General features: G+C 37.3%; 1 protein-coding gene across 1 annotated transcript; it reads right to left on the bottom strand.

The window, feature by feature from the left end:
* Positions 1-880: 880 nt before the first annotated feature.
* On the bottom strand, positions 881-27,808 carry LOC142353539 (uncharacterized). The gene is made up of 4 exons (XM_075405800.1): positions 27,416-27,808; positions 6,686-6,970; positions 5,924-6,142; positions 881-2,955 (listed from the first exon to the last, which is right to left on the bottom strand). The coding sequence occupies exons 1-4, from the start codon at positions 27,606-27,608 to the stop codon at positions 1,328-1,330; spliced, it is 2,325 nt and encodes a 774-aa protein (XP_075261915.1). The 5' UTR covers positions 27,609-27,808; the 3' UTR covers positions 881-1,327.

Below are 27,808 nucleotides of genomic sequence, written 5' to 3' on the forward strand. Positions count from 1 at the left end.
TTGGTCTGGCCAATATCTATTTTGGGGTTTCTTTGTTCTAGCCAATACCAACATTTCATTCTGTTTGATTTGGTCAATAACCACATTTCATTCTGTTTGATCTGGCCAATAACCAACATTCAGTCTGTTTGGTCTGTCCAACACCCACAATTTGGTCTCTTGGGTCGTGCCAATACCCTCATTTCGGTCTGTTTGGTCTGGCCAAAAGGTCCAGACAAAAAAAGGGCCACTGTAAATTGTATAAATGTGTGATGAATTTTCAAATCAGCACACATTTTTCAAAATAACAGCCGATCAATAGTATTCAACATCTGCTTCTATGGGATTAGACAATTTCATCGAATTAATTTTCGAAGTTCGCATTGGTCTTTAAATCGATGTTTTATTTCATAATGTCTTTTTTAAATCTCATGTGCATTTACAGTTCAAAAAATGACAGGAATAATTCATAATTTTATTGGATTCTTCTGCACGTTAAGTAGGTCTTGCGAATGGTTTCACTCAGGGTCTGTTTAGTCTGGCCACTGGTCCTGTCAACGGTATGGCCTAGGGTCTGTTCCGTTTGACCAATGGTTTGGACGATCGTCTGGCCTACGGTCTGGCTAATGGTTTTGCCTAGGGTATTCAGTCCGGCCAATAGTCTAGACAAATTCTGTTCAGTCAGGCCAATGGTGACCAAAGTCTGGCCGGTCGTCTGGTCAATGCGTATTTTTGTATGGGGGGTCTGGAGCCCCACTGTCTGCGACCTAAGTTGGTCTGGTCAATACCTGTCTTAGGTCGCGGGACTCATCTTTGGGTTTTATCGCAATACTTGAGTTGATTATGAAAATTACTACAAGGTTGTTATCGTCGTTGAGAAGATATCAATCTCCACGATAAACCCAGTTACTGATTTACGTCAAGGGGATACAACAACGGTTTTGCAACGTTTTAAAGTAGCTCTTGTTGCATAACAGTTGCATAATTTGCCTCGCCTCTCACCAGCTGATTAGTCTATCTTTTTCAGCCAGTTTTTTCTTGCCAATCTTCATATAGCAACACTGGCGAGAAAAGAATGGTGGATAAAAATAGTCTAATCTCAGGACACAGTTCCGCCATTGTTTCAAATTTTCTAGAATTAATCAGTCGCTAAAAATTATTTGATCTATATATAGGTTAAACCACTGTTGCCATCGCAACAAGAGTTGATTAAAAAAAGCATAGGTTGGGACACTGTTGTAACATATCAATAATTTTTAGGACATCAAAAAAGTTAATCAATTCAAATTTGACTTAGAGTAAAATAGACTCGCTATGTCGACTACAATCCTGGGTTAAGTAATATGTTTTAAGAAGAGCTCTCCATATAAGTCAACAGTTTAACTCTGCCACCTCGTTCAGCTACGACTAAAACTTCGTTATTATCGCTAAACTTAACTGATCTCGGCAAGTAAAAGCCTCGGATTTCCTTAATTTTGTCCCCTTCCGGTGAAATGACAAGCACTCGATGATTGCACGAGTCACAGATTACTGCATTGCCGTGAACATCTATAGCGACCCCTAGCGGCCAATTTAAGCCCTGCTGTGATTGGTCAATTTCAACCAAATTTTTTCCGTTATTACATAACAACCTTATGCAATGTCCATTTCCGTGTGAGACTAAAATTTGTTCACCATTAGTTGTTACGTAATCCAGACATGAAAATCCCGAAGTTAGTTGACGGACAATTGTGAAAGCTTGATTGGTTGCCGAGTTAATCGTTTGGTTAACCGAAGATAGCTCGTAAAGTTGACCATCGTGTCGATCGCCAATCATAAGGTTCCCGTTATTTTCTAGAAAACAAATTCCGTATGGTTTCCGAATCTGGGGAGGAATATCGACAACGCCTTTGAAGTTCAGTTCGAAATCATAACTATACAAAACGTATTTATCATCGCAAACAATAATTTGTTTACAATCTCGATTGCAGGTAACCCGACAGAGCCCGTTGTCGTGAAATACTTGATTGTACACGATCGCGTCATCAACACTTAGAAGTTTCAAGCTTTTGTTTCGATTGTCAACAACTGCTAGTTTTGAACTTGAAATCCAACAGCAATCATAAATCACGTTATCGTCTAGATCTTGCGATGTTCTGACGTTCATTTGATTAATAATAATTGAGTTTTCAACTAATTTTAGCTTACCAGCTTTTGATGTACGAATTATATGGCGCTCAACGTCTGATAAGAAAATTTCTTCGTCGAGGTTCGCTTCGATAAGAGTTGGTTCCAAAACGTCGAGCGGTTTGCTAGTTTCAGTTATCGAAACTGTGTGAAATAAACTTTCAGTCATTGGTAATGTATTAATCAAACCAATACGATTCCGTTTAAGACACTGACCAATCGAATCTTCGCATTTTGCTATGTTTTCTTTTTCACTTTTAACATTTTCTTGCTTAGTTATGAATTCCGCGTGGGTATCGGACGAAATATTGTCAAGATCCAGCAACACATTTTGTTCTAACGAGTCCAAAAGTTTGTGCAATTCCGCGAAACGAGCTTGAATTTTTATTTTTGCGCGCTCTTCAAATTGCCGAAACGTTAAAATCCTTTCAGCAATTTCTTCGAGTTTTGATTGGTTCAAATCTGAGTACGATTTGACTCGGGTTTGAAGTTGTTCACACGTTTCCTTTGATTCTCGTTCTTTTTCGTCGATTCCTATTAGTTCATGCTTTTCAACCGAGCATTTCTGAATAATGCATTGATTGCAAACTAGCGAATTACAATCTTTACAAAATAATGAGAAATTTTCAGAGTGTAAAGAACATTCCATGTTACAAACACTAGGCGGAGAGTATACTTCGTGGCTTCGAGTAGCTTTGGATCTGAGGTGATGGTTCTTGCAGTCCAGGCACAGCCATTTAGGACAGTCCAGGCATATGTGAACGTCGTCAATTGTTAAATCTGTCTCGCAATCAGAGCACACCAGATCACCTTCAAAAATTAAAAATTTTTCGGATCTTTTATCTCCCCCATACCCCCATTACCCCCGTACCTGGGTGAGTTATTAATTAACTTTTACGCCCCCTCCCCCCGACACGGCAGCTATTTTTTTGGCATTGTATGACATTGGATCAGTTATATGACAAACATATAATTTGTAACAGGGGTCATACAAACACATCGAAACAGTAGATCCAGTTTTTCAGCCAATGAACGAAAAGTAGTGATTAAAAAGGCAAGATTATTTTCGAACTTATTGATGCTTAATGAAAAAAGGGGTGTAAAACATCGATAATAATGAAACAAAGTTTTTTTGCGGAATAATATTGATGAAAAATACCCAAATTGACATAACTATTAATAAGATTTGGTTTCAAAATCATTAATTTTTAACAATTAGTAACTTTTGTTCCAGAAATTCATTTGTCAAGAAAGGTTCAGAATAGCCGTGCAAATATGGCGCGATTTGGGTTAAAGGATATTTGAATCCAGAAAAAGATTGAGTGGGAAAGACATATTAATTTGAAAAACAAATTTTCCTTTCTATGTAAGCTGTTTTTTTCAAAATTGTTTAAAATTTATCAACTTAATTTAGGCAAAAACTGATTTTGCGAAGTCTTTCTGCGTTTTTAATAAAAACAGAGGGCCTGACAAATCGCAATGTGTAAAAATAGAGCTTTCTAGTTTTCCAACAAAAAAAATTAAGCAGCATTTACTGTTTTTGAAACACTATTCTCGTGGAAAATTGATGAAAAGGCTTCTTTTTGCTGTTTTTTTTTCGGTTCCAAAACTCTTTCAAAAATTTTCATCTGCGATATCCAAAATCTGGATATGACAATATCAAAACGAAAAAGGAACGTGAAAATTCGTCCTAATTCTATTAAAAAAAAAATGCGCGCAGACTTATTCTTTCTTCGACTATATTTTCATAACAGTTCAATTTTTTTTACGCCCGTAATCAACCAAACTGCCTACACACAATTGGAGAGTAATCTATGCTTTCTCCTGCGAAGCTGATGCCAAAAGATCAAGAAAACTTTATATGTCTCATTACTTTGTACGTTTTTGTTTTTTAATAGTTCTAAAAGTTGTTTAATTAATCATAAAAAATGCTGCAGAGAAAAAGAAAATAAAACCACGTCTTTTTGAAGAAAAACAGATCAAGCTCTATAGGTTTCAATTTTATACAACCCGTTAGCGGTATACTGTCTGATCTTTTTTTTTACATTGCAGGTATTTAGTTCTTATATCGATTTCAAAAACAACAAAGCCTAGCTGAAACATTTTTGTGAAGATGTTGTGACCAATCCAGTTCCCAAAATACAACAATAAAATTATTCCTATTACGACGGCAAACGTGTAAATTTTTTACGGACTATTTTTTTCCCATGAACACTGATGTTCTTTGAAGCTTGAAGAGAAAAGTTTAAAATTTTGTAATTTTCATGTTTTAGAAGTTCGGGGTGAACCCGGCTACCAAAATGAAGATGAAACAACATAAAGCAAAAGCAAGTTTCTTAAATAAAAATCGTTTTATGCCTACAATTTCTGACCGAAATAGAATTGGAAAACTAATGTCACAGCTAGGTCGAATATGAGTAAATAACAGATTGGAATCAATGCCTCTCAGCTTGCTAGCGTATCGTTTTACACACTTGCACCAACTTGTCTCACGCTATCAAATATGAAAACATTTGGTAACACTTCCACTGTTCACTGCGGTCACTTTCATTGTTATCGAAGCTTTCTTTTCTCTAAACTCTCTAGGTAAGCTTGCTCAAAAACAAGGAAAACAATTGCTTTGTGCGAAGTTTAAAATTTTATATATTCAGAAATTCTCAACAAATCATAGCGTATTAAAATCTTTGAAACACCTCAAATTGTTTGTAATTGAAATTTTAAAGGTTACTAAATATTGTTCCTGGAAATTATTGTTCAGATTTATGTTGAACCTTTCCTATTATTTACCTGGGTGTTTTGATCCCTCGAAAAAGTCTTTTCAATTAAGGCAACTAATTGTTTACGCTGTAAAAATTACGATAAAGTGCCCAATTTACAAGACCCATAGGCAGCAGCAGCATAGCCCTTTTTCATAGCGGAGCAGAAAAATTTTCATAGGTGAGCTTTATACAATTTCTTGTTTTTCTTTCGGGAATAGGAAAAAGTGTAACCCGTGCCGAATCCAGAGAGACTATCAGGCCTGATTCAGAGATTTTACGGAGGCCAGGTCTTAGGAGAGCCTCATTGTGTGATGGTAAGTGTGTTTGTTGGTATGCTGCGAATGTGTTGGTTTGTATTTGCCTTTAGAATTCTTTTATATAAACTTTAAACGTTTTGGTTTATGATGTTTTTTGCTGTAGATCTTAATTTTTCTTAAAAAGTGAACACTGAAATAGTATTTTTAAGAACCTGTTAGGTTTTAAAAAGGTAACAATACATTACCAATAGCCACAAACTTATTTTGAATAATATTCGTATTCATAATTGGTGCAATTGGTGCTCTATGTGTACATTAGGGCACTCAAACTTAAGTTAAAATTGCCCAAGAGCCTAGAAATTTTCATTCTAACCCTCTGTCGGGGAAAATCAATTCTTATACACTTTCTACCAAGAGAAATCCCAAGTCTTGCGTCTTTTCTGCCAAGAATTGGATCTTCTCTGTGCACAGAGACGCTAGACTTTGGATTTCTCTAGGGAAAGTCCCCCAAGTCTTGATATTTTCTCTGTAAACAGAAACCTCAGAGATCAACTCTGGAGCGTTTGACCTGATCAGACTCTGAATCAATCCTGGGACCTGATTTTTTTCTAAATCAGAGCTGATGGTCTCTGTGGATCTGTGGACTTGGTACGGCAACACAGATTAAAATTTATACAACTCTGATATGACAAAACTTACGCATAACTGGTGGAATAGCCCAAAGATGTTAATAAATGCATTATCACTAAAAAATTCTCTTACCGGCCATTTCTTCTGTAAGATTGTGCAAAGCTTCTTTTATCTTGTTCTTCTTAGCCTCGTCTTCTCCTGGCGGAATCAATTTGGTCAACGTGTCTGCCAAAGAAGTCTTCTGACGTATGAACCCATTGGGGATCTCATCGTCTGCGGGGTCTTCTCCATTTACCCTCCCTTGATTGTCCTCAGCACCTGCTGTCTTTGTGATCAAATCTTCATTGTTTTCTGAAGTTTAATTAATATAAAGTTGGGTTTTGGACGCGAGTCAAGAAAGTTAATTTTTTTTTTGGAAACCCATCCGGTTGGATTATGAAAATATCTATAACTTTTAACATCCCATTTTTATATCGGCGTATATAAATTATGAAGGCTAGTCAGAACTTCGATCAGACTCTGCCCTACTTACCATTGTGGTGGTGTGAGTGAGTGTTTTTGTGTGTGGGTGTGCGTGTGTGTGTGGGCGGGGACTGCCAAGATTTTTTTGGAGATCTTAATTAAGATCTTAATTTTTGCCGAGAAATACTTTTTCAAATTCCTCAGTTGTCAACCTCGTGAAACCGTTCATGATATTAGCAAAGCAATGTAGAACATTAAAGCCGCGGGTCCATCCACTCCAACGCCCCTCCCCCTTCCCCCCAAAGTGCAATGACGCTCATTGCAAAATTATGTGTTGTTGAATATCTCGTTACCATTTGTAGTAAGCTCTCAGCGCGGAGGTGGGGGGGGGGGGGGGGGGTGGGGTGGACGTAATATAAAACTGTATCATACCATCAGCAGTTTCACCAGGAGGCGTTTTTGGCACAGTAAGCTGAGAAATGCCATCCGGTTCGGCCTCTTTCCGACTTTCAACTCGACTAGGTTGTCTGCTACTGGCTTTAGAGGAGTCCTTGGGCTGTCCGGCTTTGGTTCCAGCAGTACTTCCGGAAGTCGGTGGACGATTGGATGTCCTGGATGATGACGGTCTGTTAGATACTTTGGAGGTAGCCGATGTTCTGGATTTGATGCCAGTGTTTTGTCTGGTCGAAGCTCTGCTTTGGTTCGCTTTAGGCGTTTCTGAATACAATAACAAAGATTAAAAGAGCTTGCTCAAGTTGTCATTTTTTCTACAATTTTTGCTTGAAGACAAATCTTTGTTTGAGCTGCTGGTAGCCTTAGTGTATTCTCTTTAAAATCGGATAGATCAGCCTATTTGACAAAATTTTGCACAGCATCTAAATTTGTGTTATTGAAATTTTCTAATAACCACTTTTTGCTGAAAAATCAGTTTAATCATATCGATGCGAAAATCGTCAAGAAATAGACATAAGATGATACTTGACTCGTTTAAAAATGGCACTTTTGAAAAATAAGACATAATTGAATCTGTGAACACCAAAATCTGCGATAGGACAGGAATTCAATGAGTTCTTGGGCCTTTCATGCACAACAGTGGAAATACTTCATCACATATTAAGGCTGACCTTATTTGGTCTACTTATTTCAGCGCCCAAGCGCGCGAAATAGACTTACTTAAATCTAACAGACTAACTGACTCTGGAAAGCTCTGAAGGAGAAATATAAACATAGTGCATAGATATCAGAAGGTACTAACCAGAATAGTGTAGAAAACATTATTTGAAAGACAATAGAGTCCTCTCAGTCTGTAATTGTTGGAAAATACACAATATGGACTTTCATCTGCTGCGATGTTCTCATGTATCAGTAGTAAGATAATAGGGTACTAAGATAGGGGGGGTTATCCTTCGAATTAATACGTGTGATAATAGGGGGTTATCCTTGGCGGCGCTACATGTAAAACAACGGCCGTGCGTGATACATGTAAATTGGCATGTAGGTTGTGTGGAAGAGCCTGGCTAGAGTCATTTTTGAGTGAGCGTTCATAAAATCATATGGCTACAATTGCTACAGTTGATTTGAAGAGTATTCACGAAACTTATAAGGAAATCGAAAAAGAATATTCACAATACGGTGAACGGTTTTTATACTTTTTAGCTACTTGTCTTCATTTGGATCCTGAGATTGATTTAGATATAGCTTTGAAACTACGACCCTATGGTGGTTTGATTGGCATCGACAATTCAGCCCTCGACAAATATTTTAAATCGTTCAAAATTTTGAGACTGCATGCGATACTTCACGACGCTTCCGGTTTTGTATATGAATATAGTGAAAAGGGTCCAGGCTATTCCTACGTATTACCTTGTTCAGTCACAAATGAGTACCTTGGTCATGTGACTGGAATTGCTTTTTGTTTATACGTAAAATCCTTCAAAAATAGTTTATTCAATTTGCTGGAATGTTGAAATCTGGAGCAGTTGTTCTTGATTTTGAAGGCTTTAGAAGTAAAAAATCTGGATTTATAATAAAAGAACTTGCGGTATCTACCAAAAATTACAACGATACAATTTCGTTTTTACCTCCAAACTCATTTAACATACTTTCTTCGAGTGAGCAAAGATCTTTCCTGTGGGTATCTAAATATCTTCATGGTCTCTCGTGGGAGACAGGAGAGTACCCTTATCATTATTTGCAACAGATTTTTCAAAGTATAGTTCTTCGATTTCCCTTTTCTGATTTTTACGCAAAAGGATTAGAAAAAACGGAAACTTTACGGCAGCTGTTACAGAGGAACGTTATCAACTTGGAAACTTTGTTTTGCCCAAAAATTGAACACTTGAAATTATATCGGGAGACACCAGTTTGTAAATTACATGCATTGAGTTGCCCAAAACGACAAAGAAGCAAGCATTGTGCCAATAAGAAGGCAAAACTCTTTTACCAGTGGCTGACGAATGAATCGTCGGTTGGAGAAACCAGCTCCGTCTCTACTTCAAGTGAATTTGTCTCCAAATTTGACAGTTTACAGTTGCATAACGCCTGAAAATCAGTTAACGGTTACTCTTATTAAGGAAGAAAAAATTGACACAAGAGGGCAAACAGTTTTGAGAAAACAGCAGATCGTGTGTGCTGGTGCTGAAATAGAAGCTTTCAAGAGGTATCTTTCTCTACTGGAGTACTTTCAATTGTACCATGTCTTTACAAGAGAAAATGAAAAGGTTGAAACTAACCCCTTTACCTACGCCCAAGCGTGCAGTGCCAATTCTGATGTCTCTGGACGATGAGACTCTTCCCGATGAAATCAAGCAGCTGATTAAAGAGGACAATGTAGAGTCAATTGTTTTCAGAGATAAACAAGATTCGATGAATGCAAACTATACAATCACTTACAAACAAGGAGACAACGACTCTGGATATGTTTTGTATGAATTTTTTATTGTTGAATAATTATGTAACATTCTTGAAAAGCAATTCATTTTTTGAATAATTTTGTTTCAAAATGAGTCAAACCGAAGATCAACTAGATTCGGGCGGAGGCATAACTGACATGGTTTTTGACGCTGACCACCAAGAAAGACGATCTTGGAGGTTTTGCAATTCGAGATTGCCTCGATCAGAGGTTGTATACTTTACACAAATCTTAATAATAATTTTTCTTATAACTGTGTCTCTCGCCAAGTTGGTTTTTTTCAGTCTCACTTCTCTCTTGTACAGTTGGATACGCTCTTTCAAATCCAAAGTTATGAATAAAATTATTTCCACCTCTGACCGGTTGTTCATGGCTGTTTGCGGGCCATCTTGTTGCGGGAAAACTGAGCTCATTTTCAAAATGTTATTAGTTGGCACTTTTTTCCCAGAAATTCAAACAATTTATTATTTTTATCAGCACGATCAGCCCAAATTCCAATCGTTAGAGAAGAAACTGAACATACATTTTAAAAAATTCTCTAATTTTGAACTCATTTCAGAGTTAGACAACTGCCTCCTTGTGTTCGATGACTCATGTGAAGAAATTTTTAATGACAAAGAATTTTCAAAATTAGCAACCGCAGGGCGACACAGAAACATCAGTGTAATTTATGTTAAACACAATTTGTTCCAGCAAAGCAGATGGTCCAGAACAATTGATCTAAATACAACACATATCATATTGTTTAAATCACCACGTGACACACAACAGATTACTTTTATTGGTAGACAGTTGAATAACTCTCAATTTTTAAAAGAAAGCTATGAGCTGGCAACTAAAGAACCGTTTGGTCATTTATTAATTGATTTGGATCCCAAAACATCAGACGTCTTGCGCTACTGTTCAAATATTGTTCCTCCAGGACCATCAATTTTTTATCTGCCATCAGCTAAAGCCGTTATTACAAGTTTAAGCGATGAGAGAGAAAGAAGTTTGTATGCTGGGGCGGCTGCTAAACATATCGGATACAAAACTAAAAGAGAAGATAGAGAGAGCTCCAAATCATTTCATTAAATTCCTTTGCGAATGTTTGCTCAACATTGTCAATGGTAATGTTCCAATACGAAAAAGTTTTGTCCAAGGCTATGAAAAATCATTCAGAAAACTATTGTCTAGACAAACAAGTTTGAAAGAAAAGAGGCAACTTTTTGCTAGAGAAACAGATTTGGTCAAAACTGTTGGTTTCGCTTGTTATCGTTATTTGACAAAATCGTAATGCACACCGAAGAATTCATTTTAATTCCAAAACGAATGTTTGCTTCACATCAACCGGTAAAAAAAGAAGTTTTGGACAATCCCCTTTACAAACAGAAAGCTGCACAGCTGTCTCTTTTGCAAAGAAACCAGTCGAATTCAATGGAAAAACCAGAGAAAGCAGTTGAACCAGTTGAGACTGCAGACAAAATGATTGAAACAGCAGAAGAGGAAAAAACAGAACCCATGAGCGAAGACAGCGAGATTGAACCAGTAGTGAAAAAACGAAGAAAAAGCGAAAATTTCGACACCATATTGTTAGAGCTAGATTTTATGAATAAAAACCAAATCAAAAGATCAAAAATCATACTTGACTTGATTAACCAATCTGAAACAGTAACTGTAGAGTCGAACGACGTTCTTCACGTAAACAAAGAAAGACTGGGCATTAAAGCTTTAACATTTCTGTACAATCTGCAGCAACCAACTAAAAAAATTGACATTGAAAAATACTCCAAAATTTTAGTTGCTCTTAATATCTCACCTCATCTTGTTGCAAATACACATGCCAAGCAAATCTTGGAAGCCTCGTCTGAAAGTGAACAAGAGTTTTTCCCAAGTAGAGAACAACCCAGTCGGCAAGAGCTCTTCTCTAGTAGAGAACAACACAGTGGCTCGAAACCAACCCAAAAAAGATATAAAGAAGAACCGGACCAAACGACAGACAAAGAAGAGACCAGTCAGAAGATGTGGTCTTTCTTTTCCTGAAGTAAAAAAAATTGGATCAGTTTTTTTTAAAAGGACCAGCATCGTATGGAAGCATAAAGCGGTTACAGACGCAAAGCAAGCTCCCTCTAGGTAAAATTCAGTCCTATTTGGAGACAAAGCCGTCTTTCACAAAGTACCGTTCAATTCGATTAAAATTTCCCAGGCTTAAAGTTTTTGTAAAAGACATCAACGAAATTTGGTCTCTGGATTTGGCACACGTTGATAAACTGGCAAAGTATAACCGCAATATAAAGTATCCTCTAGTAGCGGTTGATTGTTTGTCAAGATATTTACGAGTGGAACCAATGAAAACAAAGTATGCAACCGAAGCAGCTGAAGCATTCAAAAAGATGATCAAAAACAAACAGCCCGAAAAAGTATGGGTTGACGATGGTACAGAATTTCTTGGAGCATTCAAACAATTGTGTACCAAACGTGGAATTCATTTATATAGTACCTTTAGCGAAAAAAAGTCAGCTTTTGCAGAGAGGAACATTAGATCTCTCAAAAAGATAATTCATCGGTATCTTGAAGAGAAGTGGACCTATAGCTACATTGACCAATTAGACCAATTTGTGAAAGCAATCAATTCGAGAGTCAATCGAATAACAAAAAACTGCTCCTAACAAAGTTACAAAAACGGATGTGCCACGACTAGTGTCATTGGCAGCACAAACAAGCTCAACTCAGAAGCCCAAGTTTTACATTGGAGACTTTGTGAGAGTAGTTAAAAAAGAAAAGCATTCAGGAAAAGTTATATGCAATCATTCACAGACGAAGTCTTTGAAATAACGGGAATACCGACATTAAGCCCACCAACATACACCCTAGCCGACGCAGACAAGGAACCAATTCAAGGAAAATTTTACCAACCAGAATTACAACTTGTCAGGCTCCCTCTTGTTTAAAATGTCCAACAACCGGTTTGAAGACGAGTTTACAGTTCACGTTGTTTCATCAGCTTCAATGGAAATATTTGATTCAAATACACTTGCATCATTTCGGAATTTTTTCAATGACGAAATTCAACTTGCAGGTGATTGGAGAGTGGCGCTAAGTGAAATCATATTCCCAACAAAAATAGAAAACATAGTAAACGGAAATCTAATTGCGTACAACTTAAAAGACTTTGAAGATTCCCACAAGATTTCTTCGGGAGCCAATGTTATTTCTATACCTTATAGTGGACAGCAATTTAGTTTTATGCCAGGAACCTTTGATACATTGGCTCAACTTCTTGCTACAATTAAGCGCACAATTGGCCTGCGCCATTTTTCATTCAGAGAATTGAAGAGCTCTGGGAAATATGAAATTTTGTTTGGCAAGTATGAGGGAATTACGTTTCCCAGCGAAGAAATTCCAAGCATTATTGGATTTAAGGGTATTCCTGACGGTAATGGAATACACATTGGGTACAAAATGATTCCCAATGCGAACACGTTTATGAAAAGTGATGATACGAAAGCTTATTATGGGGAGTTCCCAGCTGACCTTTGTGCTGGAAAACATCTAATTTTCATCTACACCAACATAATTGAATACCAATACGTCGGTGACACTAAGGCTCCTCTTTTGCGAGTCATTGATTCAAAACAACGTCTGAAAAACGGTAGTGTTTGTGAGCTTGAACCCACTCATCGGATAGTTTTTACAAATTTAGACTATAAGAAGCTCCTAACCAACACAATTCAATCGATTTCAATTGAACTGAGAACGGAAACAGGACAATTAGTTCCCTTTTCGGGAACTGGAAAAGTTATTCTAACACTACAATTCAAAAAATTTTCCCCTTAAATGGATTCTTATTATGCCAATCAAGCAACGTCTTTGCCTCACTTCTCTGGACATTATCGTCAAAGAGGAAGTGGTTTTGGAGCTCTAGCTGCAGGCATTGGACGTGTTGCGCTACCTTTAGCACGTCGTTTCATTTTGCCTGCAGCGAAGCGTATCGGGAAAGAGCTATTGAAACAAAGTGTTCCAGAGATTTTGGATGTAGTCGGAAGCAAAAAATCTCCTAAACAGGCGTTTAAAAATACAATCTCAAAAACTGTCAAAAAACAGACAGGAGGATCTCGCCGAAATACTTCACGTCGGAGGAATTCAATACGAGTCAAGCTACAGAAAGCAATCAACAAACGCAAAAAAAACCATTTCAACGCACAGAGCTCCAAAAAGAAGTCGGTCAGATTTTTTTGCCAGAGTGAACGATGATCGCTAATTTGTTACCATCAGAGGCAACTCTCAGTCCTTTGGATTTGTTCGAAAAACCTTCTCTCTTAGTAACTTTCGATGGTAGTTTTTGTCAAAAGTTGAGCCCAGTCTACAGTCCAAATGGACCCATGTTAGAATTTGAAGTCGCCGGTGAACGAAATAATTTTATTGACTTACAGAAAATTTTCTTGGAAGTGAAATGTAAAATTGTCCAGTTATCAGAAGCTGATTTGAGATATGACGCAGGAGCAGCAACAGATGTTACGAAGACAGATGCTCCCTATTTTTGCAATAATGTTTTACATTCACTCTTCTCTTACTGTACAGTATCTGCTAATGGACTAAAAATTTCAAACGCTAACGGAAACTATGCTCATAAAAGTTTTATTGAAACAGAATTTTCACATAACAAAGATGCAAAAAACACCTGGTTGGCATGTCAGGGCTATTCCTACGAAGAAAATCCAGGAGCGCTGTCAACTGGAGAAGTGAACAGAAGGAAAGCCTTAGTGAGGCAATCGGCTGAGTGCACATTTTACGGTAAAGTTGCAGTTGACTTTTTCACTTGTGACAAACATTTGCTAAGTGGTGTGACACTTCGCATTGCATTTAGACGGTCAATAGATGATTTTGTTATAATGTCTGACGATGCAGCCAAGCACTACAAAGTAAAAATTGTCGAAGCTAATTTGTATGTGCGCAAGATGACATTGAACGATGATGTCGTATCGGCTATAGAAAAAACTTTGTTAACAGGTCCAGCTTCGTATCCATACTTGGAGACTCTAAGAAAAACATTTCTGGCATCAACGGGTCTCCACACTTGGAAACAAGAAGATATTTTTGCCAGAGAACCGATTCGTAGACTAGCAATTTGTCTGAACACTAACGAAGCGTTTCTTGGAAACAACAGACAAAATCCATTTAATTTCCGCAAATTCGACCTTGAGCAGATTTATATTTACCGAAACGGTTTACCTGTGGCAGACAGTCCAATATCAACAAGTGATGACAAACGTCTCTACTTTAATACAATATCGGATTTAGCTTACATCGACAATGGTCATGGAATAAGTTTGACAGAATACCCGAACCATTTCATAATGGTTTTTGATTTGACCAGCACCCAACAAGCATCCCATGATTTTATTCATCCTGAGCTTACAAATTCGTCAATTTCTATTGAGTTGAAATTTTCTGCGGCCCTACCGAACAATATAGAGATTTTCATTATTGGCGAAAAAGCGAGCACAATTTTTGTTGATAGTGCAAGAAGAGTATCAAAGAATCACATTCTGACAAATTAATGATGGATGAAGATGATATTAATGATTTAATCCAAGGCTGCAAAACTCTTAAATACAAATTTCATGGCGTGTTTGCGGCCAACAACTTTCCGGAAAAAATGAACAGAAACAGCTTCCTTATTGTTAATGCAGCAACTGCTGAAAATATTGGCACCCACTGGTTACTTTTATGCAGAAAGAACAATCAACTTCTGTTTGCCGATCCCCTTGGTCGGCCCATTTCATCGTACAAACACCTATATCAAAGAATAATTTCTGTTGGCGACAATCACAATATCTATCAACTCTTGGAGAATCAACCAATTCAAAATGCAAACTCTAAACTTTGTGGACTGTTTTGTATTTATATTGCTCATTTTGTTTTCAATGCTCAAAAACTTGTAAATATTAGCGATAATGAATTGATTCGTTTTGCTTTTCATATGATGTTCTAACCTTACTAACTTGAAAAATTTATTTTTTTTCAAAACTTTACTTTTTCTTCATACACAAAGCGAACACTCACTAAATCAGAATCAATATTCAATTTTCCATATCCACTCAAAAAAATATCCATAATTTGACAAAAAGCACCAGAATGAGGACCATACAAAATTGTTTCAACTCTGCGTAAAGTTTCACTATTAACAAAATCAGTTTGAATTTGTTTTGATGGAGGCCGACAATTGTTGATAGTCTTTTGGGCAACTACTGGCATCTTGGCACTCGTTTTGAGATTGACATTTGTTTGTTTTGCAGAGCTGCTTTTCGATAGAGTGTTGTTGTTGTTGTTAGCAAAAGCTAGTAGTCGTTTGCGCACTGACTGTGAACCAGTATTTTCTGCAGAACTGTTGAATTCGATTGCTAATTTAAGCTTTGAAAACACATCTCCATTAGTCTCCAAATTTGGTGCAGTCCAGAACAAGAACTTGAAAGCTGTATAAACACAAGGCACAGGAAAGCTTTGAAATCGTTTCAATGTTTCGTTTTCAAATGTAGTTGTATCAATCAGAAGGTGATAATGGCTACTTACTAAATTGCAAAATTCGGAATCAAAATGTGCACACACTGCATAACAATTTCCAATAGAAAAGGTAGGTTTCTCTTCCACAATGAGAAATTTGAACTGTTTCTGAAAATGTTTAAAGTAATTTGGAGAACGCTCAAACATCGCTTCAACCATCGTTGTTGACAACTTCTTTTTGAATTTTTGGTTTCTTCGCTGGTGGTGGTTTTGGCGATGACTGCTGATCAGCCACTGAGTTCTGTATTTTGCTAGCTGAACTGACCAAATTTTCAAACTCTCCAAGAGTTAACGAAATTCTCTGTTCAAACTCGTAATCGTCTGTTGCTTTTTTGAACAATTTCAGAAATACATATGTCCCTGTCCTTTCATAGGTTTTCAGCGTTGCCCTGATTAAGCGCTTATCAGTTTTGGAAATATCGAAATAACAATCTCCAAACTCTGTGTCTTTAGTGGAAGTGAAAGGCATAGTGTGCAACTTGTTTTATTACTTTCAAGTGTTATAATGTGTAAAACTACAATTCAATGGGTGCGGCAAGTTGGGATTAAACAAGTGTCATCAAACTGCCTAATTAAATCCAAATGATTTGTGAATACAGTCTCAAGTACGCCTATGGCGTACTTGAGTCTGTCTGTTGTTCAAATATAGTATAATTAACTTCAGCTGTGACCTTAGAGATAAGCCAAAAAACATATGTGACCCTAGGTGTGTACTTGAACCAGCAGTGCTGTGTACACTGTTTATTGGAATTAAATGTGGACCATATGTTTTGGTTCTATAGAGAAAACAAATGTGACTCTGGGTGGGTTTTTGACGTCATTGAGGATTGTAGTGTACACTGTTTATTGAAATTATATGCGGGCCATAAGTTTTATTTCTCTAGACAGAACAGATGTGACCCTAGGTGTGTATTTGAACCAGCAATGCAGTGTACACTGTTTATTGGAATTGTCCATATGTTTATATCTTGGAACAGATGTGACCCTATGTGTGTATTAAAATTGGAAACACATGTGAACCTACAGCAGTAGGGAAATGCTGATAAGAATAAACATTTACCAGTGTACAATGAAATGCTAATAATAAAATACGTTCTAGATAAGAATTGAGTTAGTACAAACTATAGACTGTATCAACCCATGTATAATAACAAATGTAGAGCTTATAACAGAGCATATACACTACCAAAATTAAAACCAATTATGACCCCAGACATAAACTGTTGAATTACACGTTGTACAATACAACTTTAGAACTAGGTATTCATTTTCTTTAAACCTTGCGTTCAGTGCACTTTGCTTTCTTTCAAGAGTTCGTTACCAGACAAACATTATTTTTCAACCGTCTTTTATGAAATTGGTTTTAATTTCTTTCTTAAAATTTGTGCAAAAAAATATGTCAGTTCAAATACTTGCTGAATCTGTTATTTCTTTCGAGCGAACATTGGTTTATCAGACAGTGTTCGAAAACTTTGTTGTGCTGATTCAACAGAAGAGACAAGGTGATGTTTGGCAAACTTACCAGCACTGTTTGATACCTAAGCTTTTCATTAACGCAATTGCTTCTTTACCAGAGAAGACAGAACCAGCAGAATGCAGTGTTATTACATCAGGGGGGACATTTACCTCCAAAAGCTTTGCCAACATTTCAACATTTTGACATGGAGTCATTACCTAACGACGTTAAACGAATTTTGTTTCGTTACGATTGCGACTGTGTGCCTCTGTTTGAAAACCAGTTAGGGGCTTATCAAGCTTGCGAAAACTTAGCTGACATGTGGGGCATAAAGTCATCACCTTGCTCCCCAGAAAATCAATTGCAATTGGATTCAGCCAGCTTGCCAGTAACACCAGCAGTTGATCCGAGTCCCAGTTTGACGCCGACATCTAGTCCATCTTTCTTTGCGGGAATTCACAAGAACAATTCTACCGCTCTGCTCAGTGAAAACCAGTTTGATACAGCGTTACTTTCAGCTACACAATTTCAAACACCAGAACCAGCACGTGTTTTTGGCGTTACAGACACTCCAAAGATTTGCAATGCACCAAAGAAACGACTACCTGAGAATTCTTTAATGGACTTATTTGATTGACTTAAAAAACTTTGATGAATCACCACAAACCTCTTTCATATAGTGAGTTGCTAACTTGATTTTGTTTCAATAAAGTGTGATTTCAAATTTTTGAAAGCTGAATTTAACTTTTTATATCTGTTTTTGTAGTTTTAAAATTGCTGAGCTAAAGAAATTAAAATTTCGCAACTGATCAAGTTCGAACATGTTCAGAAAGGATTTTCATTATGACGTAAACATTCGTTTCCTAACAAACACTCAATTATTGCAACTACTATGACGTGGTGTGTGAACTATATCCATAAATACACTTCTCAATCTACAAAATTTTTGCTAACATTAAATATTAAACATAAAATTTAAGAGATATAGCCATATTTTAGAGTAAGCGGTATTGACGCTAATTACATGCAAACTCCATACCACAGCTGTAGCATGGATTGATTTCCAAATTCAATTCATAATTGAAGAAATTTTCAAAAATTGAAAAATAATCAAAGAAAAATTTTGAAAAAATGCATTTCAGACGTCAATTTTTAACACTTAATTCAGTAGATGCGCACTCCAGCTTACACTAGAATCACCTCCCATTTGTTACTTGGGAATCAATTGAAAGAAAAAGAGCATGTTTGTTTAAAAAAAACAAAAAAAACTAAAAAAAAAATTTTTTTGACACATGACCTCTGACCTTTGACCCCAAAAAAGACGGTTCCAAAAAATATTTGGGATGAATTTGATTGCTCAGTAAGCCTCAGCATACTCTGAAGTACAAAACATCTCATCACACTTGTCAAATTTTACTCATCCGTTATGGAGATAATTAACCCCTAATTAGCGACTAATTAAGGGTTAATTAACCTAATTACTAATTACTAGAAAAAAAATTGAAATTTTTGCAACGGTTTTGTAATCACTGCTTGATGCCTGACATTATTGCTCATAAGTATCATCATCAAAAAATGGCTCCTTCACCGATTTTCAAAACATCTGGCAATCAATGTCACATTAACATCTGGCATTAATTAGCGTATGAAGTACCCTAAGGAAAGATGTTAGCTCGGCTTTCTTCACATTCTTGGACTTGATGGGTCCTCAGTGCAAATTTATCTCATAACAGCTGTCATCAAAAAAGGCCTCAGAAAAAAGACACATGTTTATGTCATGTAATTGTCATGTAATTGTTAATTAATGACTTGATTTGACAGAAAAATAAACTTTTTTTCTGTTTATTTTTGAGCAATTTTTTTATATGGGTCCTATGTTTTTGGGCACGGGGAGCATTTTTGCTCATCACACTTGAGAACGTAGGACAACTCTAACCACCCGTAATTGAAAATGCATAAAATAGCGCATTTTATTACAATTTTAAAAATTATCATGTTTTTCCAGCTTCTCCAAAAACGTTTTTTGAAAAAAAAAATGATCAGCAATACTCTGTAGGGTTCCGTATGGTGATATATTTTGGCATAGGATTGCAATGGAGAGTTGAAAACACATCTTTTTTCTCTCATAACTAACAAAATTTCGAAATAAAAGTAACCGCCAAAACCTACCAATCAGATTGCAGCATTTTGAAATTTTGAATTTCGCGCACAGAAATTACAATCGTGTTTCAGTTTTGGTGAGCTTAGTCATTTCCGAGTTATTTACTTGTTATCAAAGTTCTGTTAGAATTTGAAATTCATCAAAACTATTAGAAATGGTCTATTCATGCAACTTCTGTTCCGCTACGCTTAGCACTCGTGGGAACCGTTCAAGACATCAACATAAATTCCATCCAGACGATGTTGGCCTTCCTGTTTACAACTGCTCCCTATGTGTGTTCAATTCACGGAAACTGTCTGAATTGGAACAGCATATGCGAACTTGCCACTCGAAGTTTACAAACTGCTGCCGATCGTGCTTCATGGGATTCAATGATGCGCACTTGTTTGCGCAGCATATGAACTCCCTTCACTCGCTGCCCGTATTTGGACCTGAATACCAACCGAAAGAGGCTACAGCGGAGACAGCCTTCAACGGTGTGTTACAAACTTATGAAATTGTCAATAACACAGCTGACAGAGATCTTGAGAGCTTCATGCTCAATCAAAGATCTGCAATTGCAACGCTAATTGAGCAAAGGCTGAGCCAAGGACCACAGAAAGTACAATTTGCGGTAAAAGTACAGTTATTGAAGCTGCATCAAGATGAAAACGCAACCGAAACGGAGGAGCGCATTGAAATTTATGCCAACTCTCTTATGACGCCCATTTACGTAGAGGGTCTCACAAACGAGTTGTACTGGAGCATGGTGGAGAAAATGATGGCTGTCTTGTCTACGTTTGCTTCATCTGGAAGTGGTTGGGTTGTTGAAAAAATAATCAAACTTGACATCAAATTTGCCCGCTACCGACCAATTCGCGGCTCATCCTATCTTGCCTTACCCCATAAGCTCGCAAACTGTCGCGGATTACTCAACATTCGAAACTACGACGATGCCAATTGTTTCAACTATTGCTTCGTGGCAGCGTATCATGCGCATCATGGAATCAGTCTTGATAGAGATGACAGGAACTATCATATTGACAAAACATCCCCAGCAACATATCAGCAAGAGAACATTCACCAACCTGTAGGCGAATTTGAAATGCCAATGGGATTTGAGCAAATGAAAGCCTTTGAAACCCTCAATGATGTGGCAATCAACGTCTTTGGTTACGATAAAGGACAATTTTACCCTTTACGAGTCTCCTCTTTTGAATCAGATTTTGTTATGGATCTTTTACTTCTTTATGATGCCGACATTTATCACTATGTTCTCATTACTGACCTTGTGAAAGTCGTTTGTAAAGTTAGAGACCTGAAATTCAGATTTGGTTATCGCATTTGTCGTAATTGTTTCTGGTTGTGTCGTGATGGACTGGAAAACTATAATATTCATACTGAAAATTGTTATCTAAATGCCCCTGCAGTTATTCAAATGCCATCACCAGATAAAAATGAATACAAGTTCTCAAATTTTTCAGCTACGTGGTTTGTTCCTCTGGTCATTTATTTTGACTTTGAATCTTTTCTCCTACCCGTCGCTGGATGTGATGCAGCAACTGACCAATCATCAACACGCGTGATTGAAAAGCACGAGCCATGTGGATTTGCTTTGGCAGTTGTTGATCATCACTCGAACGTTCCCTATTTTCATCATGTGGACAGCTCAGAAGATTGTATGGGCAACTTTGTTCGAATGCTGCATTCCTTAGCAAGGGACATACATGAACGCAAAAAACAGTTTCCTTTCTACAACGGAAATCGGAGAAGCTTGGACAAAAAGAGCGCTACACACTGTTGGATATGCGAAGAACCATTTGACAGCGAGCTTGACCCCGAAGAGAGCATAGATTTAGACCATTGTCATTTTAGTGGCCAATTCTTGGGCTGGGCACACGAAAAGTGTAATCGAGCGAGACGGTATGTCAATTTTACGCCTGTGGTCGGTCATAATATACAAAACTATGACTTACATCATATTTGTCTTGCTGTGAACAACTGTGAGTCTACCACAACAATAAAAATCATTCCGTCAACAGATGAGAAATACATATCAATGACATTCGGAGTCCTGATTGATACTATTACAACTCAAGAAGGAAGAACACAAAAAATTTACGAGTATTTAAGATTCATCGATTCGTACAAAATGATGAACAGTTCGCAGGAAAAACTTGTAGAAATTTTACCTGACACACATTTCGATATCATGAAAGCCATGTTCCCCTCGGTTTCCGAATCAAACGAACACTTACTCAAACAAAAAGGATATTATCCTTATTCTTATGTACGTGATCGTACAAAGTTTTCTGAGCAATCTCTACCACCCCTCTCAGAATGGCGCAATACATTAGAAGGCAGAAAATTGGCTGTTAGTGAAGAAAATTTAGGTCATGCTAACCAAATGTGGAAGTTATTGGGGTGCAAAACTTTACAAGACTATCATGACGCATACCTTAAACTTGACTGCGCATTATTAGCTTGTGTATGTGAGTTTCACCGTGAACTTAGCTTTCGAACATACAAACTCGACTGCATGCATTTCTACACTCTCCCCAATATGGCAAAAGAAGCGTCACTAAAGATATGCAGGGCAAACATTGAGCTGATGACAGAACGAGAACATTTGGACATGATTGAACCGGCAATACGAGGAGGAGTAACATCTGTTTACGAGGAGCGTCATTTTGTTGCAAATAATAAGTATTTATCGGATTACCGGCCCTCTGAGGAGTCAACTTTTGCGCTCTGTGTAGACGCAAATAATCTCTACGGAGGTGTCATGCAAATGGACATGCTACCAGTGGGGGAATTCGCCTTCAACATAGAAATTAACCTTAACGAAATCCTCAATACCCCTAACGACGCTTCAGTTGGTTATTTTCTTGAAGTAGACTTTAATTACCCTGTCCACTTACACGATGACCACCGAGACTTTCCCCTTGCCCCTACCAAAGAAATTGTTCAAGATGATTGGTTGGGCGAATATCAACTTGAGCTAAAAGAACAACACAGATTACCCAGCTCGAATGTTAAAAAGTTGCTTCAAACGCTATTCGACAAAAAGAACTATGTATTGCATTACAAACTGCTCAAATTATACGTTAGTCTTGGATTAATTGTTGCCAAAGTACACCGTGTCCTACAGTTCAAACAAGCGAATTGGTTAGAACCCTATATAACACTCAACAGTAATAAACGTCAAGCCGCCAGCAATAAATTCGAAGAGAACTTTTATAAGCTCATGAACAATGCAGTATAAGGTAAGAATTGCGAATCGAAACGCAGACGAAGTAAGCTTACCATTGCACGAGATGCTGATCAAGTTCTGAGTTCCATTTCAAAGTTTGAGTTTGATCGGTTCATGATATTCGGAGATAACCTGGCCGCATTGTCCTTCCGCGCTAGAAAGATTTATTGGAATACCCCAACAATAATTGGAGCAACTATACCTGATCTGGCCAAGTATCAAATGTACAGTTTCCATTACTTCACAATGCGCGCTCATTTGGATTGTCGTTTGTTATATAGTGACACGGATAGTTTACTATATAAATCCGGAGTACAGACTTTTATGAGGAATTAGCAAGAAAGCCCGCTTCAGTTGTTAGTGAATTCGATTTCTCCAATTATCCGAATGATCACTATTTATACAGTACGGAAAATAAACGGGTAGTCCTCAAGTTTAAGGACGAATTTGCAGGAGATTTTATTACGGAGTTTGTGTGTTTAAAGCCGAAACTATACTCAATACTCTCAAAAAGTAAGTATTCTTTGTCTTTTCTAATGCATGTTAGTTCTATCTTTAAATTACAAAGGTTGTTAGTAGGCTCCTGAATGGTATTAGTTTTATTATTATATACATAGGGGTTAGTAAACATATAAAGACTTGATTAAAGACTTTTTTCTCTTTAGGTTGTCGAAAACTTTCGGCTAAAGGAGTAACAAAGGCCGCTCAACAACGTCTCCGGCATGATGATTTCTTGAGCACACTGACGACAGGGAACGTGTTTCGCACTGAAAACACACGAATAATGTCCGATCATCATGTATTGGAAACTGTTACTACCAACAAAATATGCCTTTCAGCGTTCGACAACAAAAGGTTTATTCTACCCTGCGGAACAAAAACTCTACCCTTTGGACATTATGAGACCGTTGATTGTGGTGTGGATGAAATTGATTGGGGTAGTGATGATATTCAGTGGGATAATGACAGTTACTCAAACTTACTTCTCAGCTCTAGTCCAGAATGGGATAATGACTTTGTAGTGTCCCAAACTTCCTCAACAGCCGCTCTCTCAGTGCCAGACTCCACCACCAGCTCTTGGGAGACTCCCGACCCAGGATTATTAGTAACTGAGCAGATAACTGAATCTGATATTGATACTGACGATATTGCAGATATTGACGCCAGTTCCAGTGAAAGCTCCTCTCCTGACAACCCCTTCATAAACTTTGAAGCTGAAGAAGCAAGCAGCAGCGAAGAAGAACCAGCACGCAAAATAAGACGGCGCTAATGCCAATTTAATTGCATGCAATTTTGGTGAAACTGCGTGTAGTAATACACAGTGTAAATATTTAATTTGTTTGGAGTGTTTAGTTTGGTTTCAATTCAATCTTTTCTTACAAATCTAACAAACCGGAGAAAGGCGCAAAGGTAAAGGAATAAAAGCGGAAGAAAGCTAGTTTACATGTATCACGCACGGCCGTTGTTTTACATGTAGCGCCGCCAAGAATAATACCCTATTATCACACGTATTAATTCGAAGGATAACCCCCCCCCCCTATCTTAGTACCCTATTATCTTACTACTTGTATCACAGCTAACGTCATTATTATCCAACGAAAAACAGATACATTACTGCAAACAACACTGAAAAGAGCACAAAATTTGCCATTATTTTTTTGTTCTCGGAGAGTCAGATCTTACAATAGTAACCCTTGCCGTCTATTATTGGGCTAAAAATTAAATTTAAAAAAAAATAAATGTTTTTAGGACTGAAAAATGACAATGTTCCCCTTTACTCTCATTTGGTACTTTGAGTTCTCGGAAAACTTTTATTTTATTTTTTAGAGACGAGATACATCTGAGCAGCAATCAGAAAAGATAATACCATGAAATCTTATCAAGCTTTCCCATGAATTGTTGATATTTCAAGTTCTGGGCAAGATGATTTAAGTTTTGCCAGAAATGTTAAGATTATGCACGTCTTATCAAGATGTATCAGGCTTCGATTCACTGGGTGAATGAAGTCCGCCATTTTTATTCCCAAAAATGAGCCACAAAGCCTCAAGTGCACAACACAATAATACACACTATTCGTTCGGCATTCTTTTACTTGTTTAAATTATGTTAATCAAAACATTAATTTGAAAAACTGTATGTGAGTCATCAAAGAAAAGGAAGGAAAAATTAACTTTTATCCTTTTCAAAAGCAAAAAATAGCTTATTTCGCATAAATAAAACGCGTATTTATTGTTGTACGTTAACACCATTAACGTTTTATTAAGCAAAAAAAATGAGCCAAGACGTGAAAGATAAAAGTTGAAAATAAAAATGATTTAAAATCAAAACCATGTGCTCAAAAAACAAGTCAGATGATCGAAATCAGTCAAAAATCAATGGATGACTGAAAAAACGTCTTTGTAACACTTAATTAGAAATGACAATTCAATACCAAATTGTCATGTTTGATAGCAAGGCTTGCCAAAAAGAGTTGGTATGATCAGGAAGGCCACGAAATCACTATTTCATTTGTTCAGTTTGGATCGATCCTAAAAAATTTAATCGCACACGACTTAGGATATAGTTCAAATCTCAAAATGAAAAGGGAGGCATTAAGATTTGTACTTTATCGATTAACTTTGACAAGCCCTCAATTGTGTCGATAATGATAATACTAATACTTGAAAATTCTAATTATCGAATGCTTTATAGAAAAAACAAGAATGTGTTAATACGCAGCTTTATAACTGAATTAAACTAAAACTTTAGCTGCGTTGATTTTTCGGGACGAATCTCAATTCATTGGCGCTTAGGATCACACTCAATCACACATCCATTGATTTTAGCCGCATTTGAGGTTTGAATTCAGCAAAATACTTCATCTTGTTGTTTTCATAGTTGCAAGGATGTTAGTTCCTTTTATAAGCTTAGGGTGATTATGATTACTCTTTCGTACCCCATCACATTGTCCGAGTCTAAAAATAACAAATAATGGTCCTATTAGTAAGTGTTAAGTGATCGCTTATCCGGAATTGACGGTGGTAGAATTTTCTGCGTAAACAACGATGTGAGCCACAAACGGTCCGAGATTAGTGGGACCAGTCAAGAAATCGTCATTTAAGGCGGCGAAGGGCACGGACAGCTCATTTCTATGCAAATTGAGGTCAAATTTACTTGATAGGGTTATTTTCAGATATTTATCTAGCTCATTCGTCCAGGTCTGTGATCTTCAGGTCCATTGTCCATTGAGTCTTTTTGCAACTGAATGTTTTTTCTTCTTATGAGCCTTCATCATTTTAAAGAGAACCGTTCATAATTTTCAGATATGCGACCGCAAAAATCACATACTAACCGCATTTCAATTGTGCTTGTCAGATATGTGTTAACCACGGCAGAATCTGCTCGGCCTCAGAAGTTTTGTTGGTGAATTTTTCAGTTCCATGCTATCAAGCCTCACTAGCTCACTGATTGTTTTTTTGGGATGTTATTAGTGGTTGCATGCATTATTTGCGGTTTAGTTTTAGTTGGCCACTTGTATGTAAGTTCACACGGTCCCGATAGGCCTCATGGGGAGTCAGACTCATGCAACGCTAATGATCTTAGCGCTATCTTCGATGACCTGTTCAGTGTCTCAGATACATTGGTCTCTCATCAGACTTTCATGCGACCGTTGTCCAGACTATAACCAGACTTTGGTTTTTGGTCACACCCAAATATGACCCTTGTCCAGACTATCGTGCGAGCCTTTCCCGAGCCTATAATTTGGGTTGCACGATGACCCCTGTGCGCGACCCTAGTAGGTTTTGGTCAGAGGTGGCTTGGGTCTGGGACCTTGAGCTGGGTACAGATTGGTAACTGCTGAACTAAGTTTTCAACGTTTAGGTAATCGATATCAGACACTTTTACGCATAGCCACTTATTGTACAGATAGCGTAGTTCTGTTGAATAAGATGTCATTAACGCTTTTTGGTTCTGACTGTTGGAATTGTGGTTGTGCAACCCTAACTTTTGACACTGCAACCAATTTCCTTGTATCATGTCGTGAGCATCTCTATGAAGAAAACCCCGTTGAATCTATTGTCTTAAGAGAAGTTTATATGTATGTGACGTGCCGTTTAAAATCAAAAGTACCTTCTTTTATTGAGGGACGCGAACACGTTTTTTTTTGTTTTCACATAATTGCGAGTTGATTTGTTCGAAATTGATTGCGGTTCCTTTCATTGCAGGTTTGAATAAATTCAGGTCAAACTTAAATCAGTTATGTTGATGAACAGGCAAGATAGACCCATGCAAAAGAGTCCACTGAAAAATGTCGCGGACAAAACAGTCCTTAATAGAAAAATATCAGGACTGTTTTGACTGGCTTCTTTGGAATATTTTGTCTGCGACTGTTTTGTCTGGAAATATACTGCCAATTTTAAATGTTTTCTCTGAGGCTATCTTGTCTCGGAGTGTTTTTTGCCAGGACGTGGGTAGTACATATGGAGAATTGGGAATCGTATTCTATATAGATTTTCTCGCTAAGTACTTGGGTCATTTTTGCTACAATTAGAGCAATCATTGCGGACCAGCGCCCCTATTAAATAAAGCGGACCATTGGGTCCATTTGACCTCTTCCATTTCACAAAACTTATCTTAACACATGCAAACAAATCCTTACAGTCTTACAGGATAGGATATGACAAAAATGAAACAATTGGTATATAATGTCTTTCTCTTTGTCGACATTGCTAATGTTCAACAAATTAGCACAATACAAATTGAAGGTACGGGAAGAGAACTAACTAAAGGAACCAAAGAACTAAAAAATCAACATTCGAATGTTAATAAAAGAATGCGGATGGGCTCAAAAACAGGCAGCTTATTAGTACGAAACTCACCTTCCCCATCTTCATGTTTCTTTTCCTCGTTATTCTCTTCATTCACGCCTGAATTAGACTGCGCGTCCTCAGCTTTTGTCGACTCAACATCGTTGTCATCCCCTGGTACACCACCGCGGTCGCCAGTGACGTCATCGTTATTTGCACCATCTCGACTAGCATTTTCATCATTATCATTTGCTGTTTGAGACATGGTCAATAATAATAAACAGGCGTGTGGTTTGCAAAATTAAAATTTTATATATTTAAGTTTTCTAATTTTTTTCAATCGACAAGAACTAACGCGCTATGTTTTAATTGGCATAGTGTATAATCATATTGAATAAAATAGATGTTCAAAATTTACTATTTTCTACATCGATGCGTTAGCATAAATGTATTACAATAATAGAG

This window comes from Convolutriloba macropyga, chromosome 14 (assembly GCF_964194025.1).
Source record: "Convolutriloba macropyga chromosome 14, txConMacr16.3, whole genome shotgun sequence".
Lineage (NCBI taxonomy): Eukaryota > Metazoa > Xenacoelomorpha > Acoela > Convolutidae > Convolutriloba > Convolutriloba macropyga.

Excerpts from the sequence above, each read along its gene's own strand:
- LOC142353539 (XM_075405800.1), bottom strand. The coding sequence starts at position 27,608 with ATGTCTCAAACAGCAAATGATAATGATGAAAATGCTAGTCGAGATGGT. Across the intron at positions 6,971-27,415 it reads GAAACATGAAGATGGGGAAG|AAACGCCTAAAGCGAACCAA; the intron begins GTGAGTTTCGTA and ends TATTGTATTCAG. Across the intron at positions 2,956-5,923 it reads TCTTACAGAAGAAATGGCCG|GTGATCTGGTGTGCTCTGAT; the intron begins GTAAGAGAATTT and ends TAATTTTTGAAG.